Source organism: Haemorhous mexicanus, chromosome 21 (genome assembly GCF_027477595.1).
Source record: "Haemorhous mexicanus isolate bHaeMex1 chromosome 21, bHaeMex1.pri, whole genome shotgun sequence".
Taxonomy (NCBI): Eukaryota; Metazoa; Chordata; class Aves; order Passeriformes; family Fringillidae; genus Haemorhous; species Haemorhous mexicanus.
The window spans coordinates 9,728,201-9,740,550 of record NC_082361.1 but is presented as its reverse complement, the minus strand read 5'-3'; the positions used below and the strand labels follow the sequence as shown (position 1 = coordinate 9,740,550).

Sequence of the window (12,350 nt, the reverse complement as noted above, 5' to 3'; positions counted from 1 at the left end):
TGATGCCATTGCTAAGCTGGTGGCTATGGCAGAAATCCAGGGTGTTCCCCCACAGCTGACTCTGGCCAGGGGGAAATGGAATTTGTCTCTGCAAAGCCTGCTCAAAGTCCAGTCTGTTACTGAGGAGGCTTTTCACTAACATGCCAGCCTTCAGCTGGGTGTGCTGAGCGATATTGCTGCTCCTTGCAGAGAGTAAAGCTTTGCCTGTTTTGCTGCCTACTCGCTTGTGCTGGCTCAAACTTGCTTGGCTAACAGTGCCTGGCTGTGGGGGAGAGGATGTACACCAACCTGTTCCTACACAACTTTTTGTTGGCATGAGAACTGAGTATTAAAATCAACATCTGCTCAGCAATCTCGTGCCCTGGCACAAACACAGGCTGTGGAATTCTCCAGCACGTGTGCACATCCACATTTCTGAGCACATCCCAGGCATAGCTGCTCCCAAGCTGATAAATCAGGGATCTGCAGAAAGCTGTGAACACGCAGCTGAAAGTTGGGCAGCTTGGAAGTGAATTTCTCCATCCAGCTTGTGTGTTCCTGGGAGGCAGTGCTGAGGAAAGCTAAGGCTGCAGTCTGATTGGAACACCCATGGAGGAATTTCTGGGCTTTAGAGCCCCCCACAGTTGCTCCAGCCCTCTGCCCAGGGGAGGGGGTCGTGTTTCACATCCCTCAGGCTCCAAGTGCCTGGTCACAGTCACTGCACGTCAAGGGGGGGTGACTGTGAGCAGCACCAAGCACAGGCTGACATGGAGCTGCCTGGGCTGTATTGTCTCACTCAGAACAATCTCTGCAGCTGTTCCCTGCTGATTTCATGCCCTGGAAATGAACCAGTGCACTGATAACCCTCGTGTTCAGAAAGGGCAGTTGTTGATAGAAATGGAAGAGAGGAAGCTGGCGGGGATGCTTGGTGAAACTGTCACTCCAGAAGCACTCCTGGGGGACTTTGCTCCCTTCTCCTCACCTTGGAGCTCCCTTGGCTCGATGGGCTGCTCTTCCTTCTCTGCCACATGACTTGGACCTGCTCCTCAGGCCCTGGCTCTGCTCCTGTTCTTCCTTGTCTGGGATCCAATGGCTCTTCCTGAGCAGTTTCCTGCCCAGGATACAAACCTTGGGCCCTGGCTGAGTGCTGTGTACACACATCCTTGGCATTAATCATACCTGTGAGGAGAGATTTTTTTTTTTTTTTTAAATGATGTGTTCTGTTTTTTCCAGCTTCTGGAAGAGGTTGAGCAGGCTGATGAGTAAAGTCAATCCTGAACCAAATATCATCCACATCATGGGCTGCTATGTTCTTGGAAACCCCAATGGGGAGAAGGTAGGAGCTTGTGGGTCACCCCTGGAATGTCTGCTGGGCCCAGGGAGGCCAGAGTCACACTGGGAGCTCTAAACCTTCCTCTTCTGCTGGCTGGGAATGTGCTGCTGTCCTGTTTGTGGAAGCTTGGAGTGGGAGAACCCTCTGGACTGTGGGGCAGGGGAGGAAGGATTAGTGATGTGCAGGACAAATAATGAAACCTTTGAGCAGAGGAGTTGTTTAAAGCACTTGGTTTGTTTATTTATTTACTGGTGAGATAGTTCTTTTAAAGGATATGGGTGGAAGGTTTTCCAGAACAAAGATGGGCAATTCTGGGTGCTCAGGAATCACCATTGTTTTCAGCTGGTTACTCTGGTATGTTTTCCTTTCAGCTATTTCAGAATCTGAAAAACTTAATGAATCCTTATAGGGTTGCCTTTGAGTCTCCACTTGAACTATCAGCTCAAGGTAATTTATTTCCTGTGCAAAGACACACACACCCCTTGCTAACCAGTCTGCCTTCTTTGGGGGGGCATCTTCATGAAAAAGCAGTTTGGACTCCCTTAAGTCCTGCCATGGTCTTTGTTCTGCTTGTAACCACCTTGTATAGTTCAGCTGCTGCCTCTGGCTTTCCCCTTGTAGTTCTTGCATCTGTTCACATTTCAAATGCCCTGTTTGTTGTGCCTGAGGCCTCTCCCAGGGTCCTGGCAATGCAAAGGAGACAGCTTTCCAGGCTGAGTGTAGGAGAATCCATCATTATTATGAGGAGTCTGTGGGGGAAATGCACATGGAGCAGAACCCTTTGTGTGCCAGATGTGCTGGTGTCTCTTCTCCAGAGCTCAAACCACTGGCACCAAGGGAATTATGTCAGTAAGCAACTGGGATATAGCCCTTTAGAGCCATTCTCCAGCTCAGTCTGCTGGCCCTTTTCCCTTTTTTTCCTGTAGCTCAAGATATTTCAAGAAGCTACAGGATTTTTCCTGTTCAATGTCAGTAATTCACAGTGCAGTTTCACAAGTGACAGAGTCTGAATTTTGTTCTTTTATCTTTGCTGTAGTTCTTGGCCAATAAAACCATGCAGGATTCAGCTGTAGGCACTTTACTGCTGCCCACAGCTCTGGTCTCAGCGCTGATGGGTTTTTCTTACCTCCCTTCACCCTCAGGAATGTGCAGAGTTGAGCACATTGGTGCTCAACTGTGCAGAGCTCACAGAATCACAGAGTCACAGACTGGTTTGGGTTGGAAGGGACCTTAAGGATCCCCCAGTTTCAGCCCATCCTTGGGCAGAGACAGCTCCCTCCAGCCCAGGCTGTTCAGTTCCCTGTGCATGATCAGTTCAGCTGCACACGGTGCCTGCACAGGAGCAGACATGCTGGGATGTGTCCAGGAGCAGCTTGCAGGGAAATTCCTGGGTTTGTGGGCAGCTCAGCAGGCCAGGCAGGGGGTTCTGTGTGCAGGCATTAGAGCAGCTGAGCTTTTAGGAGGCTGGGCTGAAGAATACATCTGAATTTATCCCCTTGATCAGTCTGGGACGTACTAAGAGTGTACCCTTGTAATCCTTTGCAAAGTCATCTAAAACTAATCTTAATCAGGCCTTACAAATGAAAATCCCCTCCTTGAGCCCTCTCTGAGTGCAGGGTTGTTTGCCCTTGTGTTTTCAAATGCAACTCCTGGCTGCCTGTGAGACCCCCTTCAGTCAGAGGGGCTGGGGGGCACAGCTGGCACTGGTGTGTGCTGTGAGCTCATTGCTGGGAGCACAGACAGCGGCAGGACAGGGATGGCCTGGTCATTAAAAAAATACGCATTTTTAAATTTGACTTTTCAGTGTTAATTATTTTTAGTGTTTTTTTACAAGGAGTTAACTCTTGGTTTACAGCCCCTGAAGTCCCCTGTGCCTCCTGCAGCCTGTGGCTGATCATCTCCAGCCCCCAGCTCCCCTCACCCCTCAGAGCAGAGAGGTCAAAGTCTGGAGACAGACTTTGTGCTCAGTTCCTGCCCCCAGGGACAAACCCTGCCAAGGGATTACAGGGAGCTGTTCATGGTTGAGGAGATCTGAAAAGATGTTTGGCTCTCACGGGGCCCCTCCACGTGCCCAGTGGCAGCATGTGCCATGGATGGGTCCCCGTGCTCACACTGGGCTGCAGTTTGTGCTGCTGTGTGCTCTCACCTCTCCCTCGTGCTCCTTTCAGGGTGTGACCCCTCTGCCTGGTTTCACTTCTAGGTAAGCAAATGATTGAGACTTACTTTGACTTCCGCCTTTACCGCCTCTGGAAGACCCGCCAGCACTCCAAACTGTTGGATTACGATGACATTTTGTGAGCTGGAGAAGACTTTGCAAGAGGAAGCTCATCACCAGTGTCCAAGAAGTCATGCTTTATTGCAGAGAGACTTTTTTATTGGCACAGGGAGCCCTTCACAGCCCTACAGGAGGCAGCAGTGCTAAAGGGAGGGAAGGAGGAGCCCTCGGAAGGGTCGGCAGGAAAAGGCTCCTGGGCCAAGAGAGACTGGAGGGAAGGGGGTGACAGTGACACCTCGCTGGCCTCAGTCCGAGCCCTGGGGTCTCAGGAGGAGCTGTGTGAAACGAGGACGGGATGGAGTTCCTGGCAGAACTGAGCTGTTTTGGGTCAGAATGGGCCAGATTTGATTCCAGGTCCTTTTAAAGACTTTTGAAGCTCAGGTTTTCTTACAGAAAAAACACAAACCCAATTAACCCATGCACTACAGTGAAGAAGTCACCAGAGCACAGAGGGAGCAGGGGGTTGTCCTGGTGGGACTTTCTGTGCTGGGAGTCCTGGAGAGCAAGGACTGCTACACCTACTCCTGCAAGCTTAGAGCAAGATGATCCCATTTCCATGTGAATATATACTGGGATATAGAATTGAAATATTTTTTGTTTGTTTGTTTTGTTTAATAGAAAATAAGTGCAATTTTTATAGCGAGGGAGGGGGTAAAATCCCTCCTGATATTTAATTAGTTAAAAATAACACACCATAACCAATTGATGAGGTATTTTTGGTCTGCTTGAAAATATATTCAGAATGGTAATATATCTTCTGTAGACATATTTAATCACCAGCAAACATGGTTTTAACATAAGTTAGCAGACCCTGCATGTCTGCTGCATTGGTTTAGTTCCTTTCAGAGTAGCTGTGCTGCACTACCTGTACGTGCTCTCACCAATGTGTAGTTCTCCTCCAGTTAGCCACAACTTCATTACTTTCTATTTTGCTGCTTGCAAAACTATGGAACTTTAGTTTTGCTGAAATACTTTAGGTTAGAAACACGGGACCTGGCTGGGAAGCCTCAGTCAGGCTCGCTTTGGTATAAAAATGAATTAAAATTTAATAGCCATGGTAATTAATTGTTCATGCCAGTGTTTTGCTGTGTTTTGGGAGAGGAGCTCTCTTCCTGTGTGGAGACCCCTCTGAGGGGGCTGAGCACTGAGGCATTTGGGAGAAATGCTTCTGGAGGGGCACAGCACAGGCTTGGAGCATGAGTTTGACTCTTTGTTCACTTGATTGCCAGTTGTTTGTGCATAACCCACCCCTTCTCCCCTGACCTGTTTCTTGGTCTGAGCTGCTCAGCCCCTTCCTGTGGAGGACAGAGAAAACCCTGAGCTCTGTCAGAGCAGCCTAAGAGCCCAGGTCTTTACTTGATATTTGATGGTACCTTTTGGAATCTATTTATTTTTGTTTGGTTGGGTAAAGGGGTGCTTTTTTGATTTTGGGAATGGGGATTTTTTTCACAATCTGCTGTCCTTTCAGAGGACAAATAGTACTTAGAGTCTGTGTAGGTCACTGGCAATTCTGGGAGGTGACACATGTTATTTCTTTTACAAGCAAAGGAAGTAACAGAGAAGGATTACCTTATTTTCCTGGTATCTCAAATTTGTTGATTGTGAAGTGAAGGAAAATACGTGTACAAATCTTCTTTTAACTACTTAAAAAGAGAACTTGTTGTTCTGATCTGTAGAGTCCTCCTTCCCCTGTGGTTGTGATTTTGGGGAGCAGGCCCCTGGCTAGAACTGCTGAACCCTTTACATTTAGAGCAGTTTTATAGCAAAACTTTTGAAGAAATCATGTACATACAGAAAGGAGAGGAATGGGTGGAGAGAGGTAGTTTAAAGTCACTGAAAGCCACACAGATAGGTGTGGGCTGTTGCCTCCCCCAGGTTGGGAGTTTGGTAGCCACGTCTCATCCCTGGACTCAGTCAGGTTTGCCAGACTTACAGTGAAGGGGAGAACAGGCACCAGTCTGCAGCTTTTGGAAGAAAATGCCAGATATAAAAGAAGAAGAACCCCAAATTTGTGCCAATTACTCTTTAGCATTGGAGCTTCTACCAGCTCTGCGGTGAGAGGTGGGAGCCAGAGGTGCACTGAAAGCACAAAGTCATGTTATCTGGAGAAGGAAATGGTTGTGGAAGGATTAAAATGCTGACACAAAACTCTCTCCCTTTCTGACTCTTTCACCTCCTAACTGGAGACAGGCAAGCTGTTCTTCCTTTCTCAAATCCCAATTCAGTGAACTTGGTAGCATGAATGTAGCATTGTGCAACTATTGAAAATCTTATTTAACCCCCAAAGGGCCCATTTATGTATCCACTTGAGTGATTTCTCTGTAGAATTGTTGTATATCCTCACTGACCACTTGTAGTACTTGGGGTGCAAAGTAGAAGGTAGATTGTACAGTAATTTCTGTGTTGGAATGGACACTATGGACTGTTCTCCTGGTGCAGTTTATGGGATATAACAACTGATGAATGCATTTCCCTCCAAAGATCTGTATTCCTCATAGCTTGTGATGTTTATAACATGAACATATTTTTTCCTTTGTAGCATTCATATGCCTAAAGAGATGAAATTCTCTCAGAGCTGTGACTGGAATAGAGTTGTGATGTTCGATGTCCTGTGTGCAGCAGCATCCTTGGAGTTAACCACTGGTGACAGAGGAAAACACTTTTATTCCCCTTTTTCACTGGTGGAGTTTTTCAGGTGGCTGCTGGGAAAGGCAGAGGCAAATAAAAATTGCAATTATTTAAACTTTAGAGGTAAAAATAGAGCGTGGAACTTCCTCAGTGAGACCAGTCTGTAAAGGATGAGCCCAGCATGGTCCCAGCTCCAAGGCCCCGTGCTCACCCCCTGTGGTCCTGCAGCATCCCCTGGAGGTTCTGGGGCTCCCCCAGCGCCCTGCCCGGGCAGCTGTGGCTGCTGGGCACAGGGACAATCTGCCATTCCACTCCTACGTGTTGCTTCAGCTCTCACTACCCTGCTCTCGGGGTGTGTCTGAAACCAGTTCTGAAACTGCTGGCAGTTCCTGGGTGAGGGGTGAGCCCAGAGCAGCTCCATCCCCACTGCCCTGTCCCAGCAGGGAGCTGCTGCTCCTCTGTGCTCTGGAGCTGCCTTCAGCGGGGCAGGAGAGTGGGAACACCTGGTTCACTTGAAGAGAAGCAGATGAAACCCAGATGGCTGAGCTGGGTGCCAGCCCTGGCTGTTCACCAGCCACGGGTGGGGTTTGTGCTGCCCTTGCTGGGGGCGGTGTTGGATGTGACCCCCAGCCCATGCCTGGGTAAATGTGTTATCACACCTGCTCAATGTGAGAAATGTGTTATGGCCCTGTGTCACCTCCAGGAGAGGAGGGGGGCAGGAAGGGCCTCAGCTATCCCAGCCCTGCTCCTCAGCCTGGCTCAGAGCTGGGAGTGCCCTAAGAATGTTCTCTGGTGCCTGCAGGGAATGTTCAGTCAGCTGGAGAGGCCTGGGGGATCATAGGCTCTGTGGATGTGGCACTTTCAGAGAGGCTTTTCTCTTTTCCTCTTGTTTAGCTGGGAAGGAAAGGGAAGGAGAAAATTCAAGTCACTCATGAGATCTAGAAATAGGTAGAAGCAGATAAAGCTTTTTGCACCTCTGCTCATGCTGCAGCCACCAGCTTCCCTTTGCAGCTGACCTCCAGGCCTGCGGTGGGAAACATGAATTCCCAGATAATCCCTTCCTGTGTTAAAAAACAAACAAAAGCAGAAAAATCCTTGTAGCTCCAGCAAAACATCTGACTGCAAAAGGTACCCAGCCAGCTCACCCAGCCTGTGTGAGGACTCTGCTGTGGGATCCCACCTGCTCCCACCTCTGCAGCCACCAGAGCCAGCGAAGGGGCTTAGCCTCTGTGCAGGAAACTCCAGGAAGGAATTTATTCTTCATTCCTCAGCCTGGGCTTGCTGCCTGGAGCTCAGCACAGGGTTCCTGCTTTCAGTGGTGTGTCCATGTGCTGCCGTGTCCTTGCCCCCAGGCTCTGTCCCCAGCTCTGGGGGGATGCTCCCTGTGCAGGGAGGTGTGAGCTGGGATGTGGTGTCAGCACCACTCAGGATCCTGGCCCAGAGCCACCCACAAACGGCTCCTGCTGCTCCTGCCTTGCTGACCTGTGCCTGCAGTTCCTGTTGCCAGGCTCTGCTGGCAGGGCTCCTCGGCACCCTCAGCAGCACAAGTGGAGTTGGCTGAAGGAATGGAAAATGCTGGTTATAAATAGCCAGCCTGGCAGGATCTGGGAGCATGCCCTTAATCCCAGCCCCATTCTTAGTCCCACTGGAGGTGGAATGCCAGGCTCACTCTGCTCTCTTGGTCTAAATGTAAACATTCAGCCTCTCACAAGCTGGTTTGGGTCACACTTGGATATTATTCATGTCTTAGTCCAGGATATGTTACTGTGTGAGTGAGAAAATCCTTCCCAGGGAGCCGAGCTTGACCTGAGCTGAGCTTTACCTGAGCCCATTGCTAGGTGGGCTCAGGTAAAGCTCAGCTCAGGTCAAGCTGAGTTGCTCTGTGCTCTGGGTTTTGCTGTGCCAGTCCCTGGAGCTGGGGACAGCCCTTCCCGAGGAGGATCCCACTGTCCTCCCAGGGGCTGTTGAGTGGTGATACCATTTTCCACATTATCTGTAAAGACTTTGTGATCCTGTATTTTGTCGCGCTGGCTACAGCCTACCCCTGGCTTTCTGCATCTTCCATGGATGTGTTTTCTAATTCTCATTCTGGAAACACAAGCCAAAGTCACCTGGAAACTGTTACTGGCAAGTCAGCCTGTAAATGATCTCCTCTATGGGAGCTGAGGGTGTAAATGGGTGGTTGAAGGGCCCTGACCCTGATTGGGATCCTTGTTATTCCCAAGTGATCCTGCTGTGTCATGGGCACAGTTCACCTAAGACACCCTCCTGCTGGGGCAGTGCATGATCTATCAAAGAGCACCAGGAACCAGCAGCAGCTTTGGTTCAGAAATAACTTCAGCCCAATTTACTGCCAGTCAGTGTGAGAAATGTAAAGACTGAAAGGAATAAACATTGTGGACATTAAATGTAAAGAATCCATCTGAAGAGAAACTACATTGCTTTTTTCCATAAATGTTTAGTAAATATTAAAGAACTAATGCAACCTAATAATTTTTTCACAGTATTGTATTGCTTTGAGAGTATCCATAAAAGTGACATAGGTAAGAACAGAAAGACCCATCACAAGTTGTTGCCCTGTGTTCCGAGAATCAGGGTAATTACTCAGTTCTCTGGGCATTCCAAGCTTCCTTATCTCAGCATCCCAGTGGCCTGATGATAATCACAGCAGGAGTGCCCTGTAAACCTTTAGCAGGAGGAGCCTCTCCACCTGCACTGCTGAGCTGAGACCCCTAAGCACCCGATGGAGCCACGTGCTGGTCCCGTGTCCCCAGGCGCTGGTCCCGTGTCCTGGGGTGGCCCCTGCTGTGCTCTTTTGCTCTTTCCCCTCTCTACAGCCTCACCCTCGGGCACAGTCCCTGCCCTGCTCCCCACTCTCCTCCCAGGGCTGCAGGGATGTGTTGGGTTCTACCTGGGGAACATTGCTCACTGGGTGACTGAGCTGCTGCTGAGGCTCACTGGACTGGTCACTGGACTGGTCACTGCCACCACCCCCTGGTCACTGGCTCAGGATCAGCTCAGATGCACGTTGGGTGGATTCAAAAAGCTTGAGTGAAAAGTGGGAGGTTGTGAGATAATTGGCTTCTAATTTGTATTTAGTGCTAATTTAGTGCTAATTCCCATTGCAGCAATACAGACCCACCTTCAAGGTGCTGTAAAAGTGGAGCTGGTGCAGAGCTGGGAATTCAAGGACAGGGATCTTTGCCCTTACCTTTGCAATGCCCTAAAAACCTGAGATAAACACAGCCAAGTGAGGCCCCTGGGCAGGGATCCTGCTCCCTGCTGTGCCTCTGTGCTCAGACCTGACTTTGCTGGGGGTTCAGGTGGGGGTGGCTGAAGGAACCCAGCGGGTTTGGTGCTCCCCACCCCAGGGAACCAGGCTGGAGTCCTACCCAAACGTGCTGAATGGGCTGTAGCTTTTCTGCTGTGTATTTCCTGTTGTTCTTTAATAACACTATTCCTGGAACTGGGGTGACTTCAGTTGTGATACCAAGCAACCACACAACCTTAGCTCTCCGGGGCTGGGAGCCAGTGCCCTTTTGGGATTTTTTTTCCCCTTGGAGTTCAGGCTCCAGTTTTCATTTCCAGCTCCCTCTGCTTCTGCAGAGTGAGGGGACACCAGCAGCTTTCTGAACAGAAAACTCAGTGCCTGAGTAGCAAGGGGGAAAGGAAAGAGTGACAGCGTCACTCTTTCTGGTCTGGTGAATGTGGAGAATGAGAGATTATGTCCAGTAACGCCCCTAAACTCTGAGATGATTGAGCAAGTTTATTTCAGCTTTCACAGAAAAAGGAACAATGTTATCAAAATATTGGGGGGAGCCCCAGACCACTTCAGTGCAATTGATCAGTTGACAAATCTTGTGAAAATGAACCACTCTGCTGATTCTGCCTCTGCTCTCTGTGGGGTTCAGAGGGAGCTGACAGTGTCCTGCTGCTTTCCAAACCCAGCTCGAGTGTAGGGCAGTGTGGCCGCAGCCATCCCTGCTGGCTCCACACAGACCTGCCCAGCATGTCTGGGCACTTGGAGCCCTCCTTGCTCTCCCATCCCAGCAGGAAGCTGAAGGCACAGAAGGGCCATAAGGAGCTGGAAATGCTGGGCACAAGAGAGCCCTGGCATTGGAGAGCCCAACCTGAGACATGCTGGTTTGGGGCCAAAATGGTCTTGAGGCAAATGGAGAGTTTTGAAAACAAAGACTGTGCTCTCCCAGGTCTCAGAGAGCCCTGGAGCAGCAGGCTGGCTCCTTGGAAAAGCGAGGAGGTTCCAGTGACCCCTGTGGTTTCTGGCTGTTGCTGCTGTCCAGGGCTGGGGCCAGCCCTGCCTGACTCAGGAGCCCTCTGCCATCTCTGCTTTCTCTGGGGCTCTGCTGCTTTGTGTGGGACAACCAGGCCTCGAGTACACAAATGTTTCTAGGGCTAAAGACAAGATTTAATAAAATGTTTCTGGGAAAGCTGCTTTTTTCTCATTTTTGTTGTTGTTATTGTCATTCTCTGGCTGAGTTTATAAACCCAGGAAATGGCACCTGGCAGATGCTGTGTGAGGGAAATGAGGTGTGATGAACCTGTGGTGCAGGTGAGGGACCTACAGGCACTGGGCACCTCTGCATGGCAGCAGCTGAACACACAGGAGCAGAGTTCATGAGGGACAAGAGGCCCAGATGCAGCTAAAAGGGGAGGAAAGTAAAAAATCCTGACAATTAAACAAGGGACCATCTGAGAGCCACAAATCCAGTCATGGGGACAGGACAGGGATAGCTCAGAGAGATTCAGGTTCCAGCAGCATCTGCAGCTTATTGAGCATGGGGTGCTAAGGAATTTAGAGCGCATTAGGGATTGTGCCTCTTCCTGGGAGGAAGGCTAATCCCTGAGCACCCTCCCAGACACAGAAACAGGGCCCTGGAGAAATCCAAGGGAGGTTAAAGGCCTGGTAATCCCCCTGGGGAAAACAGACCGGCTCCAAAACAGCACGTCCCCAGGAGGGCAGAAGGCAATGAATGAATTCTGATAAAGCACTTTCTCTCCCACGGGCCTCTTTGAGTGAACTGCCACTGGCTTGAACTCCCAGCTGCAATTTTCCCCTTATCTCCAATGCTGACAGTCACCTGCGTGATCATCTTCTGGTAGATGTGGTAACTGCAGCCCCTCAGCACAAAGACAAACAGGCTGGACAGCTCTGTCATTGGAGCCATTTTTCTTCAGCCCTGGGATCTCAGCCTCCGTTTCTCATCCTCCCCATTTGGGGATATTCTCCATGTGTCACCAGCACAGTGAAGTGGGACGTGCCATATTCACCTCAGCTGTGTGACAGATGACAGAAATCCCCTTTGATCCCTTACCACCCACTGCACAGCCTTGTGGCACCACTGGTGCCTAGAGGGCCTGGTGCCCAGAAAGATGGTCTAGATTCTTTATCCTTTATCCTGGAACCATTCCATGTGTCCTGGTTTTAAATCAGCACCAGGAGGTACAAAGTCAGATTTGCTGGAGAAGCCCAGTTACTTTTCCTTATTGCTTCTTCCCTCCCCCTTGGTGCTCTGTTACAGGCAGTGGGTGATGGACACAAACTGGAGTGGGAGCTGTGCAGGGACCTGAGTTTAAGGTGAAATCACACAGAGTTGTGCTGGGCCCTGCTCTCTCCCTGTCCCCTCATCCCCTGGCTGTACTTGGGGCTGTTCCTCAGCCCCAGCCCCTGTCGTGCTGTCTCTGCCACCTCCTCTGGCAGCTCCGCAGCCGCATCAGCTGTGCCCCGGCTCTGTCCGTGGCCCGCGGTGGCACTTTGCCATCGCAGCCTCTCTGTGACCACAGCCAGTGCTGGCCCCTGTCATCATCACACCTGGGTTTTGTAATCGAGCATTCCCTCTTGTGCCAAAATACAAGCGGGATTCCCGGGAGCCTCCTGAGACCAGCACTGGGCACTCGGCCGGGGTTCCCCGCGGGTGTGAACACAGCGGAGCAGGGGATTAGCTCCAGGGCACTGCTTCTCGGCCAAGTCTCGCTGCCCAGCCCTTGACACTGTTTCACTGACTCAGCCGAGGCTTGGAGCAGTTGACAGAAATGATGGAAGGCTCTCAAATCCTGACTGGCAGGGGAGAGGATGAATAATGGCTGGATTTATTGTTTTGTTCTAAAGGCAGACGG

At 50.3% G+C, this 12,350-nt stretch overlaps 1 protein-coding gene across 5 annotated transcripts in view; it reads left to right on the top strand.

The window, feature by feature from the left end:
• NSMF (NMDA receptor synaptonuclear signaling and neuronal migration factor) overlaps positions 1–8,708 on the top strand; it is a 47,112-nt gene extending 38,404 nt beyond the window's left edge. For all 5 annotated transcript variants that reach the window (XM_059865086.1, XM_059865084.1, XM_059865087.1 and 2 more), the window contains 3 exons: positions 1,213–1,315; positions 1,684–1,759; positions 3,513–8,708. In XM_059865086.1, coding sequence (XP_059721069.1) covers positions 1,213–1,315; positions 1,684–1,759; positions 3,513–3,610 — 277 coding nt within the window. In that variant the 3' untranslated portion in view covers positions 3,611–8,708. The remainder of the gene's footprint in view (positions 1–1,212; positions 1,316–1,683; positions 1,760–3,512) is intronic.
• Positions 8,709–12,350: the final 3,642 nt, after the last annotated feature.